The following is a 23,296-nucleotide window of genomic DNA, read 5'->3' as shown; positions in this document are numbered from 1 at the left end:
TTTTCCTATCGTATGCATGGAGGGTTTGAAATTACATTAAAGTGTGTGCCTCAATGTAAGGCTAACACTTGATTTGTAAAATGTGCCAGGCTCAGTTCTGAACTGGCAGTCTGTGCTGGGAAACATTAGTGTCAATGTGGAGAACCATTTCTCTCTCCTGAAGATCATTTGCCGTGAATTAATATGTCAAATACTTGAGCCAAGTTAGTGAGACATTGTCCTCCTGTGTAGAAATATCTATGCTTATCACTCAACTCCTCTTTTTTCATATGCATATACACCAATGTTGTGTTGGCCAGAGAGGGGGGAAAAATCGTCTTTTCAGACCCTAGAAGGAGACTGAAATCCTGTACCTGAGAATCATTTGAGAATTGCATCCCATTCATAGACTAAAGGTTGCCCATCCCTCCCTGCCCTACTATATTATTGCTGCCAATCAGTGCAGGTGTGGACTTCACAGAGCTATGATGGATCAAAGGTCTAGTTTGGCATTAGGCAATTCCTACAAATTCCATAATTGCATTTAATGACCTGCTCTTCTGCTCCAGTACAGTATTTACAAGTCTTGAATGGCAGGAAAAAAAAATTGCTAGTCAAAGCAATCTGTTCAGGATTAATCAGTTCCAAAATTAAAATGTAAAAAAGGCTGATTAAGAATTTAATTGAAGTTGGGGTTGAGAGTCAGATGGCATACACATTTAATAAATAATTAGATAGATTAGATTAGATTAGATTAGATTAGATTAGACAGACAGACAGACATGATATAGACAGACAGATAGCAAAAGATTTGGACTATAACAAGACTGAGGAAAATAAAAGATGCACAAAAATGGATAAGGAGTAATAATAACATACAGAGGAAAAGTAGAGGTAAGTCAAGAGTAAGAAAGAGTTTGGGTAGTGAAAATAATAAATTGCTAGTTTGTTGGCAGAAATTTTTTGCTTGTGTTCCATTTGTTACTTAACAACCATGTAGTACTAACATCACAGTTAATTAGCACTGTATAGTCTTGCCCAGCATTTGACTTATTTTAGAACATGGAGGAATTTTGTGACAATAACAAAATCCAATCATTAAGTGAGGAACTTAATGGTGATAATTGTTGATTGTGCCAAATCCTTTATGTCATCTCTTTATTGACCTTCAGACACTTAAATATATCATTTGTCTTGTGTTCAAAGCAACTGGTATTTGAATGGAAATCCAGGAGAATTAAATAATCCATGGAATAATTTTCTCAGTTAAGGGGCCAGGTGAGAATATTAACTATGTAGGGTCTAAAAACAATATCCATTTTTTCTACTGGGCACTTTCACCACTCAGTGGGTCAGTGGCTCACAGGGGCTGAGGGTGAAAGACTGAATCATTCTTGGCACTGAAGGAGGAGAAATAGTAACCTGCAAGCAATAGGTGACAATGAAAGATTTGGAAGTTGTCTTGCAGTTGATTTGCTTTTCATCTTTTGTGATGCTCCAATCATTGTGTTAATAGAGGACAAGTGGAATTTTGTAAGCTATAGAAAATCTGTAAGATTGAAAAACAGGAAATGCATAGTGTCTATATTCAGATTACAAGGTTTTTAGGACAATCTTTCCTGATCTTAATCTGTAAAGAACATTTGATCTACAAAATCTATCACTCTGACATTAGCCATACTGTTTGGAGCTAATAGGAGCTATCCCACAAAACATGTGGGAACTCAAGATATTGTAGAATTTTGCACTTGATTAATAATTTCATATTCTTATACAGTAATTATTTTAGCATTATTGCAGCTTAGCATATTGGGATAAATAAATGAAGGCGTATGTGTTCTCTATTCCTTTTGTAACCAAATTACCTTAAATTATGATTCTTACAAAATTGATATTCTAGAGCTTGGCCAGGCCAACTCATTATATGAATATTGTTTTGATGCAAACATCTCTTTACCATTAAACATAGATGCCTCTTTTCTGCAAGTTAATTTCCATAATGTTGATGGTAAGAAGCTGTGGCAAATATTTTTCAGGTGATGACCAAGAAAAAAACATGGATGCCCCCAATAGTTCCCAAGAGTTGAGACTGCACTTTCCCCACTGAAACAAGTATGGTGTGCACACAAAACTGAGGGCAGCTTCCTCAGAAGCTGTACAAGTGTAGAAAAAGATGCATCTGCTTTAATGATGCAAAAAGTAGGTCTCCATTAAGTTATGTTGTCATTTCTTTCAATATTCAAATTACAACCTCCCTTACTGCCATTTATCTAATAGAAAATAATCTGTTAGTGGGCAGAAACATATGGATTTTGGCACAATGTAACAAACAAGATCCTCCAAATCCCCTCTCTCTTTATTACCGAGAAACAAAACCATACAGTAAGTTGGGAACTGAGTCTGTGAAGAAAAATGGAACTGCCAGTTTCCCAGAAGCCTCAGAATTAACTGATTGGAATCCTCAAGAAACTGGAAAAACTGATACAGAAGGAAAACTGTTTTTAAGAAAAATGGCTATTTTTGTAAGATTTAAAAATAGATGGAAATACTGTATAAGATTATTTTTAATTTGACTAATGTTTAATTTATTGTCTGTAGTGATTGTCTTCGTACAAGTACTGTCATTATGTATTTTTGTTCATCTTGGAACCTTTTTATCTCAGAGTGGTTCCAACTGGAAAGATACTAGCATTGCTCTGTGATCTTCCAAAATTCTGTGTTTTCCTGTATAAACTTTTCTCTATGGAGTATTTTTATTTTAAAAAAGGCTATTTGATTTTAACAGCACTATATTTTTATGTCCTTCAGCATTGAAAGGCTTGTTTATGATTACTAAAAGTTATAAAGGTATTTTTACTTTTTGTTGTTTCCTTTTCAGAAACAAAGTTTGATTGTATTTATACTTTGTGAGATTGCTATGTCTCCCAAAGGAAGGAGGGTTGATTTTCCTAGAGACATATCATAGCTCACTGGTGATTATACAATATAATTCTTTTTTTCTTTTTACAATTTTCTTTTTTTGTTTGACTTGCCAGCATGTTGGCTGGGGAATTCTGGGAATTGAATTCCAGACATCTTAAACTTCCCAAGGTTGAGAAACACTGCCTTAAGGAACAGAAGGCCTAATCCTTTGCATGCAACTTTTTGTTGTGAAAATCTATGTCTAATTCCTGGAAAATAATTACATTCAACTGAAATAATATAAAGGAATAGAAACAGACCTCTTGAAATATAAATGAACTCTGGAGTGAAAAAAAAAATCAATCTTATCATTTTCTGTGTGAGGAACAAGAAGAGTCATTTTGGTCTTCATTCTTCTCCTATGAGGATAAGCGAAGAGAAAATGTACAGCTTTCATAGTTTAGTGAGATTTCAAAGCCACATAACCCCTCTCCTAATTCAGTATTCTGTTGTTTATGCACAGTGACAATTTCCTACTCCCAGCATGGCAAAGGGAAGTTCTGAGTGGTTTGACAGTATCTATTGTGTCGTCTCCTTAAGTGTTTTAGTGTTCGAATTGCCTTAGAATGCTAAATAGTTTTAGCATTTTATGTATTATATGTATGTTCTTAGGAACTGTCTGAAACTATTGGCCTGGAAGGCACATGCATTAATTAAATAATACACAAAATGAAGTGGCCAATGAAAAGAGGATGGATTTATAATAGTAAAAGTTTTACAATTACATCTTCGAGGTGACACATACAGCTAGTTGTTTACTGTCAGAAGATCTTTCATTTCCAGATTTATCTTTCATCCAAAATGCTTTAACTCTATTTTTAAATCATAAAAGGGAAAAACAAATTACTCATTCTAATTGGAGATGCATAATCTGGCATCTCCAGACTATGCACAATGCATAAATGTCTTGGGTTCAGTAACTCAAAAAGTTGCAATCAATTTATATTTTCATATAACAGAAGAGGAACTAATTAAATACATTATTAGAGGATATTTTTATTAATGTTGCTTACTGTATTTCAATACACTGAAATGCAAAGGAATTAAAAACTAATTCATTTTTTGTCATGGCTTCCCCTACTGCATTTATTGCACTTAAAAGGCAGGTGTGTCCCAGACCAGAAAGAATTGGACCCCATGTTCTAAATACTGATCAGTGTAAGGGTTAAGACAATCTCAGAACAAATGAGAAAAAGTCAATTAGCGAGATCAAGAAGAAGAGCTAAGACAACACTGTGAGAACATTTAGCTTCCCTGTGGCAGACTCTTAGAGGAAGTTAATAAACCTTTTAAGAAGCATATGAAAAATATTGCTGATTGGTACAAAAATAAGAGGAATTGATCAGTGCAAAAAGTCATGCTGGCACCAGTCTGTTGGGGGGAAAAGTGAGCATGGTTTCATCTATTATTATGTAATTTTTGCCTTGTAATTTCTTTAGAAAGAAATTGCATTTATTACTTTTCATAAATGTATTGATGAATTATCTCTTAATTGGAAGATTGTGATTTATGTTTTTAAATCTGACTGATTCCAGTGCCTTCTTGTTGTGATTTACTATAGTTCTGAACCTTAGCCAGCATAGATTAATGACACGTTGGATAGGGCCATATCATATTTAAGTTGCAAATACTGTAACTGGACCACGGATAGGTGACAGGAGAGAGCTACAGAAAACATCTCAATGTGTGTTCTCTCTTTAAAGAGGACAGTGGGGGATAGCGTTGTCTATTTTTTTTTTTAGCTAGGGCAATGCAGTGAGATATTTGGATTCTGTCTTTTACTTTGTCAGAAAATGATCTGGTAGGATATATGTATGCTAACCAGAACCAGGACTTATTCTTCACCAATGTTTTATTTAGTTGTCCAGTCCATTTTGGAGTTACATCCACATGCATTTTGCTTATATATAGGCATTGTTCCCAGCTTTGGAAGAGGGGAGAATAACTTCAAAAAAGAAAAAAAATAGATTCAGGAAACTACAGACCTATCAGCCTGACCTCAATACCAGGGAAGATTCTGGAAAAGATAATCAAGCAACAAATCAGCAAACACCTAGAAGCAAACAAAATAATAACCAAAAGCCAACATGGGTTTGTCAAAAACAGATCATGCCAGACTAATATTATTGCATTCTTTGACAAAGTGACAAAATTAGTGGACCAGAGGAATGCTGTCGATATAATTTACTTGGATTTCAGTAAGGCATTTGACAACATAGACCATAACCTACTACTAGATAAAGTAGAAAAATGTGGGTTAGACAGCATCACCACCAGATGGATTCGTAACTGGCTGACCAACTGCACTCAACATGTAGTCCTCAATGGAACTGCAGCTACATGGAGGGAAGTATGCAGTGGGGTACCCCAAGGCTCTGTTTTAAGCCCAGTACTCTTCAACATCTTCATCAATGATTGGACAAGGGGGTAGATGGGGAACTCATCAAATTTGCAAACGACACCAAGCTAGCAGGAATAACCAGCACTCCGGAAGATAGGCTTAAAATACAGAAGGATCTTGACAGACTTGAACATTGGGCGCTATATCTAACAAAATGAAATTCAATAGTGAAAAAAGTAAGGTTCTACATTTAGGCAAGAAAAACAAAATACACAGGTACAGTATATGTGGTACCTTGCTCAATAGTAGTAACTGTGAGAGGGATCTTGGAGTCCTAGTGGACAACCATTTAAATATGAGCCAGCAGTATTCAGCAGCTGCCAAAAAAGCTAACATAGTTCTAGGCTGGATAAACAGAGGGATAGAATCAAAATCACGTGAAGTGTTAATACCACTTTATAATGCCTTGGTAAGGCCACACTTGGAATACTGCATCCAGTTTTGGTTGCCGCGATGTAAAAAAGATGTTGAAACATATAAAGAATGGTTGCTGGAACTGGGTGTGTCTAGTCTGATGAAAAGAAGGACTAGGGGTGACATGATAACAGTGTTCCAATATCTCAGGGGCTGCCACAAAGAAGAGGGAGTCAAGCTATTCTCCAAAACACCTGAGTGTAGAACAAGAAGCAATGGGTGGAAACTAATCAAGGAGAGAAGCAATTTAGAACTAAGAAGAAATTTCCTGACAGTTAGAACAATTAATCAGTGGAACAACTTGCCTCCAGAAGTTGTGAATGCTCCAACACTGGAAGTTTTTAAGATGTTGGATAACCATTTGTCTGAAGTGGTGTAGGGTTTCCTGCCTAAGCAGGGGGTTGGACTAGAAGACCTCCAAGGTCCCTTACAACTCTGTTATTCTATTCTATTCTATTCTATTCTATTCTATTCTATTCTATTCTATTCTATTCTATTCTATTCTATTCTATTCTATTTTTTTAAGATATCTCTTTTTGTTTGCTGAATTGTGCAAATCCATGTAATCTGTTTTTAGCTAAATTATGGTTTGTTCAGTTGTTCCAATTGCTTGAATATGTATAGCACTGTAAACATTCCACTGTACAGGGTTCTGCACGCATAAATTACAAAAAATGTAATTGGATAGTTGGTGGTTCAGCATGTAATATAAGCACAGCTTCTGTGGAGCCTGATCTTTCAATTCTTGGGAGAAAAGCAGATGAGAAGGAGAGGAGGGGCTCTTCTTGAGAAAGCAAGCTCACACAGCTTAAAAATATGATGGGTGGAAAGGATCATAGATGTGTAAATTTGTGTGTCTATAAAGATAATGGAAAATAAGTACAGAAATGATAATAGTGAAATTAAAGTTCTTGTTGCAGGAAGAAAGAGCTGTACTCTTCTTCTGATAGACAAGGGAGATGTCTCTTTGTGGTTATGAGTGCAAATGGTGGCCACAGGATAATATTGCTTGAATTGTTTGGTTTGTTTTAATAACAGCACTTCATATCTGAAGGAGCAGGAGGAGTTGGACTTGGGACATTTGCTTGCTGAGTTGTTCAGCTGATTCTACATAGGGCAGGGTGTAAGGCCTGGTGCCAATGTATCTTGGAAATACTTGGTGCCTCAACTGACACATGAATGTGACCACAGCCCAGGGAATTTTATGCTTTCATTAGCCTTTTACCTACATTTACTTCCCCATGGGGTTTGGGGTTGTTCTCATTGCATTTTTTAAAAGAACGATTGGCTGATACTCTATTGTTTTCATTTGGAACTGGCACTAATAACAGCTGACAAGACAACACACAAGTTTCCAGCATATAGATATTATTAACTGGATCATTGGAACAAAGGAATTTAAAATGGGTAGGCATTATTCTATTTCTAAACCTCTCTTCTTTTCATCTTTCACTTTGATAGTTAAACATTTAATGAGTTTTCATATTTTCAGGAAGGAATTTATTTTCACAGTATAATTAAAGCAAATGCCATTAAGATTTTGTAGAAAACAAGACTCTGGTTGTGCTTAATAAGAGATAGGACATGAGATAAAAGTCATTTTCTTCCAGCTTCTGAACTCTTATTGTTTGATTTTCTAGAAAGGAACCTGGCTGATTTGCTGCTGAATAGCTTTTAATTAAATTGAGGAATTTGATGGATACTGGTTTATCTATCACTTGATACAAAATGTATAAAAGAGGATTTGAATATCTTGCAAACATTTGAAATCTTAAAACAGTTTTTAATTTTTTATTGTTGAAAAAAATCTACGCTAGATTAGATTGTATATAAGCAACAATAGTTTTTACATCAGAGTGATCTCCAAAAAACTTGCTTATGAGCTATCCAAAACCTATAAATTTCTGTCAAAAGAAATTGTTATAATATTTTATTATAACAATTCATTTCCAATGGTCTTAAGATCTTTCCAACTATTTTCAGATTCTGAATTTCTCAAACTTCCCAGAGTATAACAGTAAAACTCTGGATTTATTAATAATACATGAAAAGGTGCTTCAAATGTTGATTCAATCAGTCCAGTCTAATTTTAATTTATTTTGGCACTAGCCAATCGTCACCATATGCTGGATATGTTATGCATCCAATCCTTGTATCAGTGAGTGGAAGAGCATAAACAGCATAAATCTCCTCTCCAAGACAGCCTTCAGTATATAGAATATTCTGTGTGCTCATCTTGAGTATGGATCTTTAAGGTTCCACACATACATGTGTGAGAGAGATAAGGGTCAGAAGATTCAGGTGCTACCTACCCCAGCATCATTGCAAAAGACTGAAAACAAGCCTTTTCTTTAGGTCTTTTAAGATTGAATTGTCTCTATAATTGAGATTAGGAAGTTCCTACCTAGGTTGATTAACTGTTTTATATTTTGTTTTCATGGTTTTATTTATATTGCAAGCATAGGGAATTGGCTTCTGATTATGATATAAGAAAGCAAATAATTTGAAGATGAAGATTATTCTGACTTCATTGTCATGTTTCCCACTGAAGCATCACTGCAGATTTCCTTTAGTTTTGCTAATTCTCTAACATACATCCTTCCCTTGAAAATATTTCATGTTATAATGATCTCTTACATTTTTAACACCACACAGTCTTTGATTTCAAAGTTTACCGTAGTCATGAACATTCCTAATTGGGAACTTTTTACTAGAGAATCATTATGTGCCTGAAACTGCTTATGGATCCATAAAACTAGTATGTGACATTTTAAAAATGTCTTCAATGCTATCTTTTATTAAACTGTAACAGCACAAATAGAATATAGGATCCCAGTAAATAAATCAGCAAAAGGCATATAGCTCACATCCAATCATATATATGTGATTGGTTTACTTGTGTGTTTCTCTTAAGCCTCTATAGTCTTTCAAGAAAGATCAGGAGCTGACCATGTTTTTGTGACCAGGGCCTATATTTAATGTATGGGGGAGAGGTAAAAAGGATGATGAGCAAAAACATCACAAAGTTGGTGAGGGGAATATCACTTTAGAGATTGTGTTTCTGGTTTCAGCAGGAATTTGGGAGTTTGCTTCATACATCGAGTATGTGTTTTTTGCTTTGAGAAGCTGCAAATGTACTTTTTTGACAACTGTATTGCTATAACTCACTGGTGCAGTTTATAATTGGAAGGGGCAATGGAAGAGGTCATTTTTAGTTCCAGGAGCATCATGAAAATGTTGAGCTTGATGGTTACTTATCTCCAAATTATTTGGCTCTCCTTCTTCATTCCTCCCAGATTTGTCTCTCCCCACATCATATATATCATTTTCTCTGCAGTTTGAGAAAAGTGGGGAATAGTGTTAGAATGGATCTACAGTACGCAACATGCATCAATTCTTGTTAATAATTGAACTCTTATTCATTATCTAATTGACAGTGAGATTGATACTTAAGTGTATCCAGAAGTGGTATTCAGCCGGTTTGGACCGGTTTAGACGAACCGGTAGTGGAAATTTTAACTGATTCACCAAACTGGCAAATACCACCTCTCACTGGCCCCACCCCCGCCCTCCCAGTTGCCACTGGCCCCCGCCTGCCCCACGCAGCCCAGCTAATCACCTCGCCTCACCTCCGCACCTTGCCCGCTCTGCTCACCAAAGGTAAGCATGCTTGCCCTTCGCCTCGGGTCCCAGGGAGGCGCCATTCCCCGAGGCCCCAGTCGGAGCCTCCACCTGCTTGCCATTCACCTTGGCCAAGTTGGGAACACGCCATTCCCCAGCTTCGGCCTTGCCCCAGAGCCTCCACCCACTCGCCGTTCACCTTGGCCAGGTCAGGGAACAAACACGCCATTCCCCAGCTCTGGCCTTACCTGGGGCCTCCTCTTGAATGCTGCCTACTCGCCCTCTGCCTCGCTAACCTTCGTCCCCTTGGTGGGGGTTGCCCCAGCGAGGCTTGGCTGGTGAGCGTCCAGCCGCTGGTAATTTTTGGCTGCCTTCTGAGCAGCTCTGTTGTGACACCGTCCCTCCGGTGCAGCAAGCCGTTCTCCTGGCTGGGTCTGTCTCTGGCCACAGATGGCACCGGCAGGCAATGGGATGTGCGTACATGGCCAGCGCAAAGAACAGGATAATGATGGCAGCGATGGAACTTCTTCAGGCCTCTTTTTAGGCCTGTAGTTTTTGGTAGTTTTTGTTGTGGCCCATCAGTGGCCTGCGCAGATCGTGGCTGATCCCGATGAAGAGGAGGCTGGTGTGGTGTCATGCCAGCAGCCTGCGCCGCCAGCGCCCATGTCGGACAGCGAGGAGGCTGAAGAGGATGTGGTGCCAGAGGCAGAGACTCAGCCAGGACCTTCAGAACCTCCAGAGGTTCCCTCAAGTGAAGAGAGCGAAGTGGAGGAGCCTCTCCTCAATGCTCGAGCACGCAGGTCTGCCAAAAGGCAGGAGGAGGTCTACTCGAGAGTAGGGCTTGAGGATAATTGGCCACTCCCTTAGCCTATTTAAGTTGCACGCAGCTAGTGCTTTCTTGTTGGAAACAACTCGTATTTATTATCAGAGTATTTTGGTTTATCATATCTTGTTTTCTGGGCTGGTTGCCAACCTTTGCCAGTCTTATTTATTCTTGCTACTTAATAAATTTGATAAGGACTGTTGGTGTGTATCAATATCCTCGGAAATCCGGAGCTGGGGTAGAACAGTTTTCAGCGCAACAAGCCTGCAAATACTGCCTCTTTTTCAGCGCGAGAAGCCTCCCGCTCTGGCTCGGTTCTGGCTGGCAAAGAGGCTTCTCACGCCGAAAAAGAGGTGGTGGCTGCAGGCTTCTTGCACCGAAAACTACAGGCCAAAAAAGCGGCCTGAAGAAGTCCCGTCACTGCCATCACCGTCTTGTTCTTTGCACCGCCCACACATGTGCATTCCATTGCCTGCCGGTGCGCGGCCGCACCCCATTGCCAGACCTACCAGGAGAACGGTCTATGCCAGAGGGATGGCATTGCAATGGAACTGCTTGGAAGGCAGCTGGACTGCGGTGTCCCTTTAAGGTACTTTGACGCAGGGAGGAGAGCCTCCCATAAGGAGACAGGCCACAGGAGCTGCCTTTTATGCTGGTTCTGTGGGCGTGGCTTGGTGGGTGTCATGTGACTGAGTGGGCGTGGCCAACTCGATGTCACTCACAGCAAGGTGCCGCCCACCAAGCCACGCCCACAGAACCAGTAGCAGAAAAAATTGAATCTCACCACTGTATCTCAGTAAAGAAAAATAAAATCATACATGGTTGCTCTATATAATGACCAAAAGATATAGGAAATGCCTGCGTACTGCAGTAGGAACGATATTGTTTTTATTTAATTGAAGAATTAACGTGTAGAATTGATTTTCCCATTCAGTTATTTAAGGTCCATGAAATAGCAATGAATGAACCAAGAAAGAAAGCCAGGCAAGATGATTGGGAAGTAAACACACAAATGAGATTACCTAGCTACTGCAGGCACTTAAAATGGAATTTAGAAGCATTTTAAAGAAGAAACTGTGATCAATAAGTTATCAGGTTCATTGCAGAGGAACAGAGAAGAGTAATGCTTACTTCTGACTGTTGTTTGTTTTCTTCAGAGATGCACTACAACTTCCCCAGTTCTAACTGCCAACATCACTTTTTCCTAGTCAAAAACTGTACTAAGCAACAAGTTTCACTTTGGGTGCCTGCTTTGGCCTCTGCATGTGATGACATGTCAATTTTGAAATTCCCTTAGTCAAGCAAGCATCTATACCCTTTTCTTTGGCTCCAGCTGTCTGGTAATACACCCCGTTTCCTGGCACATTCTACCCTTCAGTTCTACTTTGCAGCAGTATTGCTTAACTACTGAGCTGACAGCAGCAAAAGACCAAATTGATTTTTTTTCAGATATCTAGGTGGGGCAATTCAGTCTTTTCCCCTTTTAATGTATCTAGATCCTCTTTGAATTTTTTTTTTGTGCTTTAAATAAGGAAGTTTGATTAAATATATCTCACATAACCATTCAGCAGATGTTCCCTGAAGTAGGTTTTCTACTGAGATACTGTTACCTTTCAATAACTCAGAGTTTTGCTAGAATCAGAATTACCACAGTGAAGTTTTAGTTTGGCATGTAAGGAGACCATCACAATCAGGCATACTGCTGCAAACCAGGTGAACTCCTTTCACTGCTTCTAAGGTCCTAAAAATGGTAATCAGAGCAATATGCTTTACTGAGAATAGCTGAACCCAGAACTTTGCTAAAGTTATAATTAATAAAGAAAGACTTTCAGGCAACTAGGCTGTTTTGCTCCTTCCTTCCTTCCTTCCTTCCTCCCTTCCACACTACAGTATTTCAGAATCTTTATTTCTTTGGCAGGAAGCTGCCTTAGTTTTGGATTGTTTTTAATGATTGATATGAAATAGTTTTAAAGTTTTACTGTTTACTGTTTTCTTACTTAGGTTTCCGATCTGCCTAAAGAAATATGTTTTTGGAGATAAACAAGTAATAAAAATTAGATACATGCATTAAAAGTGAAAATGCCTTATTGGGCAATTTGATTGGCTTCTTCACTTTTTATCCAACTTTCCCACACGGATATCCTTCAGATCTGCTGGAAATACAATTCCCAATGTTACCTATCAGTACAGCACAGCACATTTGGAGGGCACCAAGTTGGAGAATGCTACTTAAAATAATCTGGTTATGACAGTCCTGGACAAGCTACAATGGAACACTATGTACATCCTCTTGAGCTGCTGTATGAAAAGTTGGTTGAAAACCAACAAATAATTAAAACACTATTTCTATTATAAGTATTATATTATTGATAACAATAATATTTATATTTCTAACAGAAACATTAAGTTTTATTGAAAATGTGTTTTCTAGTTAAAGAAGACAAACTAATTCTTTGAGGTTGAATAATTGTAGCCTGGGTGGATACTCTTGTGGGTGGTAGTATGGAAACAAAAGACTTCCATATAACTTCGGGAATTTTGTTTTTCTTTTATTATAGCTTTTGTTTTTCTCCATTTTATGAAGTCATTGTAACACTGCATGCAAACATCCTGAGTATGTTCATAGACATGCTTTAGAGATTACAAGAACGTGTAGAATAGCCACCATGGGTCCTACTCAGCTTGTCACACAGAACCATGGGAAGAAGACAAGTGTTTTTAACATGGAGGAAAAAGTATTTGCACTTTTCCAGAATTCAGAGATTCCCTCTGAACCTATAGGTAAGAGTACATTCTTGTTTTAATTCATATGTTTGGAATGCAGTACCAAATTATCTCTATGTTAAATCAAATCATGTGATAGGCCTATGTGGCGGAATTCTAGGTACTCCTATGGATTTCATGAAATTTTAAAGTAGTTTCTGCACATTAAAAACAAAACTATCTCCATTCAAGCAATACATTATAGGATAATGGATATAACAATAACTATGGAATATGATATGGATATTGAATATAGAATAACTTTTTGGTCTAGCTTTGAAAAAAGGTAAAGGAAAATCCTGGGAAGAAATGTAGAGGGAAAGAAATTAATGAGAAGGTCTAAAAAGTTTGCAAGGGTTGATGGTGTTTGGCTTGGTTTTTCTGAGTTTTGAAAAATGTTGGAAAGAAACATTTCTGTTTCTGGTATGAACCCTAGCCACCTGCTTAAAGTGAATAGTCTGGATTATTTATGATTTCAAAAGTTTATGAAGCTGACTCATGAAACTGTAAAATGTAAATGAAAAGTATGCTGGACTTTGCTTTCAAAAACCCCATGGAGCAAGACCAATAGCTGTATTACCTGAGGAACTATGGGAACTGAATAAAGTCTCTTGAAATTGATTCCCAGAATTCTCTCGCTAATATGGCATCAGACTCAGGGGTGGGTTCTAAAATTTTTTACTACCGGTTCTGTGGGTGTGGCTTAATTTGGTGGCATGGCTTGGTGGGGGGTAATGTGACTGGGTGGGCATGGCCAACTTTCTTTTTTTTTCTTTTTCTTTTAAAAGCATTTTTTCTACAACCTTAAGAGGTTGCGGGAAAAAAGGCTTTTAGAAGCCTCTGACGATCCCAGCTGAGCCGCGCGATCATCAGAGGCTTTTTTTTTTACTTTTAAAAGCATTTTTTCACCCGAAGAGGTTGTAGAAAAAATGATTTTAAAAGTAAAAAAAAAAAAAAGTAAAAAAAAAAAAAAGGCCTCTGATGGGGTGGGCGGGGTAAGCGAGCAGCGACCGGGCCAGGGACCGGTTTAGGGGCGTGGCTAGCCAATGTTATTACCGCTTCTCCGAACTACTACAAATTTTTACTACTGGTTCTTGTGAACTGATGCGAACCGGGAACAACCCACCACTGATCACACTGGTAAATGCTGTCCTAGTCAGACTGAAAAAAACAATGCTGATCCCTGCTGCCCAACCCACTGAATGTCAGACTTTCTAGAAAGGAAACATGATAATATAAGCTAATTCTATTTTATTGTAAAGCTACATTAACAGAATCGTGCAAGTCTGAACGTATAGATCCCCTGCTGTCTTCTTTAGAGCTTAAAACCTAAGTGGATATCCCTTCTTTGTCCATCTCTGATGCAGCTTCTCTTATATGACTGCTCCTAAGCAACATCTCTACCCCATTTCCCAAAGTCATTCCCACATACCGTTATGTATTACACAGAGACCAAAACAACCAGTTTTGAAAGCTAATATTTTCTTTAGTTACCCATTCTCTGTGTCTGTTACCTTTATATGTGAAACACTCTAGGATATTTTTATTTCCAGGTCCTCTCAGAATCTAATAGCTGCTGATTCTTTTAAAATAGATACGTAGACAGAAAGGGGAATTGCTTGATTAATTACATATATTGCTCAGCTTGTACCCAATATTCTAGCTTTGTATTTGAAGGGATATTTAATACAATGGATACAGAATTCTTACCCCTGATTATTCCTATACATTCTGAGATGATATAATTCTTATTCTTAATACTAATTAAATCATCTGCATTATAGTCTCATGGCCCTAGAAATGCATTGAACACCATTGGGTAAATATTATTAGAACAGTATATCCAGAGGTCTTCCTTCACCACAGGTCCTTATGTTCTTTGATTCCACCTACATATAACGTTTCAGGTTTCTCCAAAGTCAGCATATTATTATGCATGAAAAAACTGTTAGCATGTATACATCATGAGAAGCTCTTCTTCTATCATTTTCAGGTCTTATTTCAGAGTCTTTCCTTTCATCCCTTTTCTCTGCTTTAGAAAATCCTCCACTGAAAAGGAAGAAGGGGCCAGCCCCCAAGATGCTAGGAAATGAGGTGTGCAGCGTATGTGGGGACAAAGCCTCTGGCTTCCATTACAATGTCCTGAGTTGCGAGGGCTGCAAAGGTTTTTTCCGACGCAGTGTGATCAAAGGGGCCCAATATATCTGCAAGAACAGTGGCAGATGTGAGATGGATACGTACATGCGCCGGAAATGTCAGGAGTGTCGGTTACGCAAGTGCTATGAAGCAGGCATGCGAGAGCAATGTAAGTACCTAGTGTGGAAATATCAAGGATCATTCTGGGGATAGTGCTTTATAGAGACAAAAATGTTTCCTTTAGCTACATTTCATAATAAAACTGCCAGTACTCTCTCTGTCATAGAACCTCAATCACCTAACAAAATAATATATTAAAGCAAGGAGTTTGAATAAAATATGCTTTAATTAAATTATTTAAATTATTTTTATTTGAATTTTTACAAAATGCAAAATATTTAAGTCCATTAATACCTGAACTGTTTATCTCAGGTTAGATTTGGACAATGTTCAAGCTGCTGTTTGTTAGGAGTTTTTTTCAATTATGGTATGCTTTTTTTTGTTTCAAAAGGATTTAGATCCTTGCTGTTCTGAAAATTAATTCATTTTTTCACTGAAAAAAAAAGTGCATTTTATATTGCTACTATCCTGATCCTTCAAACTCTTTTGACAGGATGTAACTAGATATTTGCATACCTCTTAAAATCCGTATTTTATTTTACCAGATAGATTTCCTAAATGTTTCATTCTTTCCAGGCTCAGTATGGGGAAAAACCCCCAAATTGTTCTCTTTGTCAGACAGCTGTAAAGTATGCATGTAAAGTACAATAGCTTCCAAAGTGCCAGGTATTTATCCCTGTTACTAAATGTTAAAACAGCTGAGGTTCAATGTAATAGCAGACTTCATAAGGCAACTGCCACTTCACAGCACTTTTCTTTACAAACACACTTTGCCAGTCACATGATCTAATGCTAACACTGTTCTTAGACATTACAAAATAGAAAGAACATTTTGGAAAAAAGATCCTGCAAAAGACGCCCCTTCTTTTTAAGAACCAGACATGGAATAACTCCACCCAATAATAACAATAGTTTGTGAGTGACTACTGTGCATTCAAAAATATGATAATGTGATTGTATTTTAGCTAAGCCAGTTGCTTACTACTTGACCAATTTATAATTTGAAGTACACCATGAAACTGGAGTCTCACTGTATTTCTCTTACGAAAAAAAATCCTTTTTAAAATTAAAGTACAAATCTATTGTGGAATAATGCAGACCTAATACCTAATAAATAGGGTAACAAAATAGATTAGTATATTATATTTGAGAGCCAGTTTGGTATAATGGTTAAGGCAGGGGTGTCAAACTCAATTTCATTGAGGGCTGCATCAGGGTTGTGTTTGACCTTGGAGGGAGGGCTGGCTGGGATGGGCGTGGCCAGGATGGGCATGACCAGTGTGGGCATAGTCAGCTCGACATCACTCATGTCGGGGGCACTTGTGGTGGGCAAGTGCTAAGGCAGGACTTCCCTCAGACCCTCCCTCCCTCTCATAATCTCTCTCCTTCCTTCCTTCCTTCCTTCCTTCCTTCCTTCCTTCCTTCCTTCCTTCCTTCTTTCTTCTTCCTTCCCCTCTTTTCTTATTTTTCCTTGCTCTCTTCCCATCTTTCCTTCCTTTCCTTCTTTTTCTTTTTCTTTTTCTTTCCCTTTCTCCTTTCCTGTCCCTTCTTGGATGCTCAAATTTACTTACTTACTTACTTACTTACTTACTTACTTACTTACTTATTTATTGGTTCGATTTATATGCCGTCCTTCTCCGGAGACTCAGGGCGGCTTACAATACGTTAAGCAATAGCCTTCATACTTTTGTATATACCTGCTTAGTAGGGCTTTCGGCCCCCCCTAACCGGTGTCTTTTTTATACAAAGTCAGCTTATTGCCCCCACAATCTGGGTCCTCATTTTACCTACCTCGAAAGGATTTGCTAGCTCTCTGACAGCAAAAACGGAGCCCAATTTCGCTGGCAGTGGCACTGCAGGCCGGTCCTTTGCTGTGTCCAGGGCAGCCCCACAGGCCAGATCTAAGCACCCCATGGGCTGGATCCGGCCAGCGGGCCTTCAGTTTGACATCCCTGGGTTAAGGCATCAGGCTAGAAACTAGGAGACTGTGAATTCTAATGCTGCCTTGGGCACAAAGCCAGCTGGGTGATCTTGGGCCACTCATTTTCTCTCAGCCCTACAAAGGAGGCAATGGCTTTTTCAAACTGCGTTTGAAAAACCTTGCAAGAAAACTGCACGGACTTGTCCAGGCAGTCTCCAAGAATGGAACACAATTGAACAGAAAAAAATTATACCCACATAAACAAATTACTATTAGTTTTTATATTAGAACTTAACAGTTCAAACCATCCTAGAATTAGCTTTCTATTTTGGGCAACTGAAATGGCTCCCGTACAAGTTCAATTTCATACTTTTCTTAGATTTTAGATCTTAGACTAATTTATTTAGTAATTCATGATTGTTTCACCAGAATGGGGCTATATGATAGTATCTTCTCCCAAATCATAAAATATTCTTCCTTCAAACATGCTTCTCAATGTATATAATCTTATGACAGGCAAATATAAATATAACCATATTCCTAAGTATCTGGAATCTCTATGCAGCATCGTTACAATCTTCTGTTACTCATCTTATAGTCAATGTATGCATATATGATTTTAATAATTTTCATTTTTGTTCTTTTAGTTCTTATTTAAATTGATAATGTTATTATAAAATGCCGGTCTAGAATGTAGAATGCTTTCTGTTTGCTATCAGTTTATTACCAGAATCCTTTCTGGCACTTCATTTTACTTGTTTGACCAAATGTTTTTTCTTTGCCACTTGGGCATATTCTGGTTTGAAAAGATATCTTTTCTCTTTCCTTTAAGAGATATATTTGTCCTCTCCTTTTCCCTATTTTTGTGGCTGGGTTTCTCACTGCAAATTATGTTCAATTTAGTCATGGATGAAGTTTAAGGATTTTGCAAAAGTGATTATGTAGTGTAAGCTGGTTGGTAGCCATGGTATCATTGATTCCTATCTGTCCTGTGCTCTACATTTAGGTGTTCTCTCTGAAGAGCAAATCCAGCTGAAGAAACTTAAGAAGCAGGAAGATGATCAAGCCCGGATAATAGCTGTGCGTCAGAACCCACCATCTCCTCCAAGCACCCCTCCCAAAATGACACCAGAGCAGCTTGTTATGATAGAAAAACTTGTTGCAGCTCAACAGCAGTGTAATCAACGGTCTTTCACAGATAGGCTCAAAGTGACGGTAAAAGCACAATTATTGTGGGCTGTTAAATAGAAGGAGAAAGCAGACACATACTTCACTAAAGCTTTCTTTTGATTTTGTATAATGAATGGTTAATTTATAGAATAATGCCTCATACTTAATAGATACTGCATTCATGTTGTAATAGTCTCCAGAGGCCCAAGAGGGTCTGAGAGGAGCTTGCTTTTACCTTTCAGTTGCTGCGGCCAAAGAGCTGAAAGAATAGTTGGTGGAAACTTGCTTGTTTTGAAGCGGAATGATTCTGAATTCCTAGTGAAAAAGGATAGTGTAACATGTACTGGAGGGGTTGTATAACATATTAACCAGATACAATACTAGTTTTGTTTAGATCAAACTTGTATGAGAGCTATGAGATAATTAGACTAATTTCAATGGACTTCCTGTTTTTAATTTCTATTCTTATTAAAGTCTTCTTTCTCTCTCTGTGGGTTTGCTATTTAATTGCAGCCATGGCCTCAGATTTCAGATCCTCTTCATCGTGAAGCACGACAACAGCGCTTTGCTCATTTCACAGAGCTTGCCATCATTTCTGTGCAGGAAATTGTGGACTTTGCCAAACAGTTGCCAGGTTTCTTGGAACTCACTAGAGAAGACCAAATTGCTCTTTTGAAGACTTCTACAATAGAAGTAAGTACTCTTCCATTTTTCTATGGCTCCTTCTAGATGAGTAGGAGGCATCTGTAGTCAGGATGGTCTTTGCACACCTTAATGTTGTGTACCAGTTGTGCCAAAGTGGAAACTTTGTTTACAGTCACTCATGCTTTGTGGTCTCATTGATTAATGCAATGTGCTCTTTATGTGGCTATCCTTGAAGAGCATTTTGAAACTTCAACTGGTGCATAATTTGGCTGCACAGATAATAAATGGTGACAGATATTTGACACATGTAAAACCATTGCTATGTGAGCTTCATTGGCTACCACGATGCTTCTGTACAATTCAAGCTGCTAGTTATCATACTTATCACTTGAGTTATCTAAAGGATTATCTTATCCCAGTCATTGCTACCTGTCCAATTCAGTCTGGCAAGTTGGATGTATTAGGAGCCAGGCAAGGAAAGTCGGTTGGCAGGAAGTAGGAGACATGTCTTTTCTGCTGAAGCCTCTGCCCTCTGGAACATTGTCCCTTCAAAGATTAGGATAAGCCTGACTTTGTTGGCATTTCATAAAGTTGTGAAGATCTGGTTATATGTCTGGGCCTAGGGCCTTGAGTACACTAAGGGCTCTGTTTTTTTGGCTTTGTTAACATCTACAGCAGTAGTATTACTCGGCAACCATATACATTTATTTTATATTTTTAAAATTGTTTTTATAATATATTCCACCTAAAATCAGTTGTGAGATGGGCATCTATAGAAATCAAATAAGTAAATAAATAAATGTATCAGCATACACGAGAGTATATGTGCAGTTTCCTTTTGTATCATCTAATGACAAAGGAGACATTTAAAAAAAATTAATGTTTGACTAGAGCAATTTTAGGATCAAAAAGCATTTTAAAAGACACATGCCTAATGAGCAAACTATTAATTTTAAGTTAAAGTTTTCTGATGTTAGCTTTCCAAAGTAGGGAGTATTTTAGAAAACAGGATTTAAACATCAGTTCATTCCTTTATGGCAGTTGTCGGCATGCCTTAGTTTACCCAAGTGATACATACCTCTGCTGTGTGAATGGCATTGGTTGCCAGATTACTTCCTTGTAATTCAAAGTGCTAGTTATCATCTATAATACTGTACATGGCATACAGCCCAGTTACTGGAAGAGCCGTCAATCTTCCATGGTATCTGCCTGACCAATTTTGGCTAAAATGGTTGGCATGCTTCAGGTTCCTAAAGTTAAACAGTGTCATCTATCAGGTTTCTCCTGAGATCTGAATGACTCCCATTCTGTTGGTATTCTGGAAGGCTGTGAGGACATTTCTGCTCTCAGACCTTTTCTTATGGATATTAGAAGTTAGTGGGATATTTTGGAGTTTACTAGTTTTTCTATCTTGTTCTTCTGGTTTTATGTCTGTCTCTTATGTTACATTTTTATTATTTAGTGTATTGTGAGCTGTCCAGAGTTGGTTAGAGTAAGAAGGCATCAAACTGACCGACTGACTGAATAAATAAACAAATAATTCCCCTGGCTGTTTGAGAGGTTCTGAACCTCTAGATCTTAATGAAATTCCAATTGATGTTAAGGTGACCATAGAAAGTAGAATGAAGATTTGATCTGAAACCCCAGTCAGTGGAAACGTAGAATGTGTGGAAAATCACCTTGATATGCAGGAATTGTTATCTAGGCAAAAGAAATTGAGACAAGTTTGGAAGTGACTCAAGCAGAAGCTTTCCTAATTACTGGAGTATAAAAATATTCTTATGCAGTTTTCTAGGTCTGGTCTACCTAGTAGGGTTCACAGGAACAAGCTTTGATTGGGATCCTAAAAGGATATCTAGTGGATTGGTACTTTCCTCTTGGCACCTGTATTCTGCAGATCTGGGCAAAATATGTGTTTTGAGAATCAAGGAGGCCTTCTTCAGAAAGATAGCCATGCTTCAGAGAGATGACAGGAAAGCAGAGAATTTTCTCAAATTAATTTTTATAAGAAGCGCTCTTACTCATGAAGTTGTCCCTGCATCAGTCCAGAGAAATCCCTAACCTTAGGAGAAACTTAAGTGTAGAAAGGAGTGGAGAGAAAAGAGAGGACAAGAAAAATGTTTTTATATATTATGTATTTATTTAATCATTTTATTTCTCATTTTTCTGTACATATTTATCTTCCAATGTAGCTTACAATTTAAATAAATTAAAGCAAAACAAAGCAAAACAGATATATTAAAGGTACTGTACACATTCTTTTTGATAATTTTTGTTATCAAAAAGTATTTATTTCATCACTTATGACATGTGAGTGCAATAACTCTTTAATTGATTTTATTGTCAAATTTATAATTGTGACTGGTTTTGGTATGTGTGTTGTATATGTATATTCAAGGTGATGCTGTTGGAGACATCTAGGCGCTACAATCCAGAAACTGAAAGCATAACTTTTTTGAAAGATTTAAGTTACAATCGGGATGATTTTTCCAAGGCTGGTGAGTTAAGCACATTCCAGAGTATAAAAGAGATTTGTTCTCCCTGTATTATGGATCAATATTATGGCAACTTCTTTTCTAAAAAATAAAATCAAAATTCTTTTATGAAAGATTGTAAACTTAATCCTCAACCTGAAATTTGAGGCAAAATTTTTGGAAATAGCAATCAAGTAATACTATAAAAAATAAGTTAGGGTGGATTAGAAGAGATAATATGGTTTCCTACCAGAACATTTTTGGAGGATATGAAATATTTATCAAAAATGTGAATATTATGTTTTATACAGGGGTGAAATTCTCTTACCTTCTTATCGCAAATGTGGGGGGTGGGGACAATATACAGAAGCTGTACATATTTCTAAGTCACTTTTTGTTTTTGTTTTTTTCCCCCTCAGGCCTACAAATTGAGTTTATTAATCCCATTTTTGGATTTTCAAAGAGAATGAATGAACTGCATCTCAATGATGCTGAGTATGCACTTTTAATTGCCATCAGCATTTTTTCTGCAGGTAACAAGCTGGGAGGGAGCTGGATCAAAATTGTAAAAAGAGTCTTCAGTCAAGAAGAATCGCATATAATACTTAGTGTCCTAATGTTAGTTCTAAGGAATGCATTTGTCATGGATAATAATTAAGGTTGTGCATTAATGTCCTAGTCATGGAGTAACAAGGTTTAGGTTGTTCATGGCTGACCCAAAACATACACATTTTGTCTAAACCCAAAATGTGTGTGTTAAATACAGGTACATATGCCCTGTATACACAACATGTATATTTTCGGCATAGATATTCTAAGGTGGGGAAATTAGTGCACTGCAGCAGATGAATGATGGTGACAGAATCTTCAGGGAGGAGATGTATGGGTTAGTTGTGTCATGGTGTATTTATATTCAAGGCTAGTGATATCTGCAGGGAGGGATCGAAATAGACAAGATGATGGATATGGTACATATAAAAGTGCTTGGGCTGCAATCATTTTCTTCAAAGTCATCTGTCTTAGAGATGTCTTGTTCATAGCTTAATATTCAGCATATTATTGTTGTCTCTTCATATTTCCTTATTTGCTGTTGAACCAGATGCTTGGCTTTTGCTGTACTGTGCTAATTCTTTCTCAACGACATTTTCTTAAAAATAAGATAAATCACAGCAGATGGGGAAATTGCATCCTGAAGCGGTTTTTCTCTATGTTATTTCTAAGCTATAAGGTGCTTAGAGAGTTGTAGAGTAGATAGGGAAACAGGCACGGCAGTAAGATTTTTGAGTTTAGCCAGAGAGCATTTTGGATTCAGTGACGTATATATTTCTTTAAAAACAAGCAAAGAATTACAAGCTCCTTACGAGCCTTCCATAAGCATGCATTAAAACAAAACCATTGGAAAGATGTTTACATACATACAGTATAACCAGCATACAGGCTCCATAATGGAGCCGGCATGTTGGTTATACTGTATGTAAACATCTTCCTTCTCCTAGCCTTGTTTTATCCATGCTTATTGTTTTAAAGAGTTTGAAAAATGTTTTAATTGTTGTTTTATTGTATGCCACTAAGAGTTACTTCAGGTGAGATGGGCAGGCATATAAAAATAAATATTTTTTTTAAAGTTTAATGCTTTAATTGTTTCCTTAACAGATCGACCAAATGTTCAAGATCAAACTCTGGTAGAAAAGTTGCAGCATACCTATGTAGAAGCCCTTCACTCATATATATGTATTCATAGGCCAAATGTAAGTGTCTTGGCTAGCCTGCGAAAATGACTGTATTGCTAACAGTGCCTGTAAGAAAGAATCTGGTTAAAGCAGAATCTCTTGTAAGTTGGTTATCATGATATGGCTGAGTTATTCAAC

At 37.6% G+C, this 23,296-nt stretch overlaps 2 protein-coding genes across 7 annotated transcripts in view; one reads left to right on the top strand and one right to left on the bottom strand.

Annotated features, from left to right (window-relative positions):
• ACP2 (acid phosphatase 2, lysosomal) overlaps positions 1 to 23,296 on the bottom strand; it is a 52,230-nt gene that overhangs the window by 24,916 nt on the left and 4,018 nt on the right. The window lies entirely within an intron of this gene.
• Positions 1 to 23,296, top strand: part of NR1H3 (nuclear receptor subfamily 1 group H member 3) — a 35,888-nt gene that overhangs the window by 11,471 nt on the left and 1,121 nt on the right. For 3 of the 6 annotated variants that reach the window (XM_034417538.3, XM_034417537.3, XM_034417542.3), the window contains exons 2-8: positions 12,758 to 12,980; positions 15,001 to 15,267; positions 18,146 to 18,354; positions 18,823 to 19,002; positions 21,353 to 21,452; positions 21,848 to 21,961; positions 23,082 to 23,176. In XM_034417538.3, coding sequence (XP_034273429.1) covers positions 12,866 to 12,980; positions 15,001 to 15,267; positions 18,146 to 18,354; positions 18,823 to 19,002; positions 21,353 to 21,452; positions 21,848 to 21,961; positions 23,082 to 23,176 — 1,080 coding nt within the window. In that variant the 5' untranslated portion in view covers positions 12,758 to 12,865. Of the gene's footprint in view, positions 1 to 2,420; positions 2,502 to 12,757; positions 12,981 to 15,000; positions 15,268 to 18,145; positions 18,355 to 18,822; positions 19,003 to 21,352; positions 21,453 to 21,847; positions 21,962 to 23,081; positions 23,177 to 23,296 lie in introns of those variants that run through there. The other 3 variants (XM_034417541.3, XM_087883017.1, XM_087883019.1) reach the window with 3 other exon arrangements.

This window comes from Pantherophis guttatus, chromosome 1 (genome assembly GCF_059756535.1).
Source record: "Pantherophis guttatus breed Tessera chromosome 1, ASM5975653v1, whole genome shotgun sequence".
NCBI classification, from domain to species: domain Eukaryota; kingdom Metazoa; phylum Chordata; class Lepidosauria; order Squamata; family Colubridae; genus Pantherophis; species Pantherophis guttatus.
Note: the sequence above shows the minus strand (reverse complement) of the source record. Positions and strands in the feature narration are given on the sequence as shown.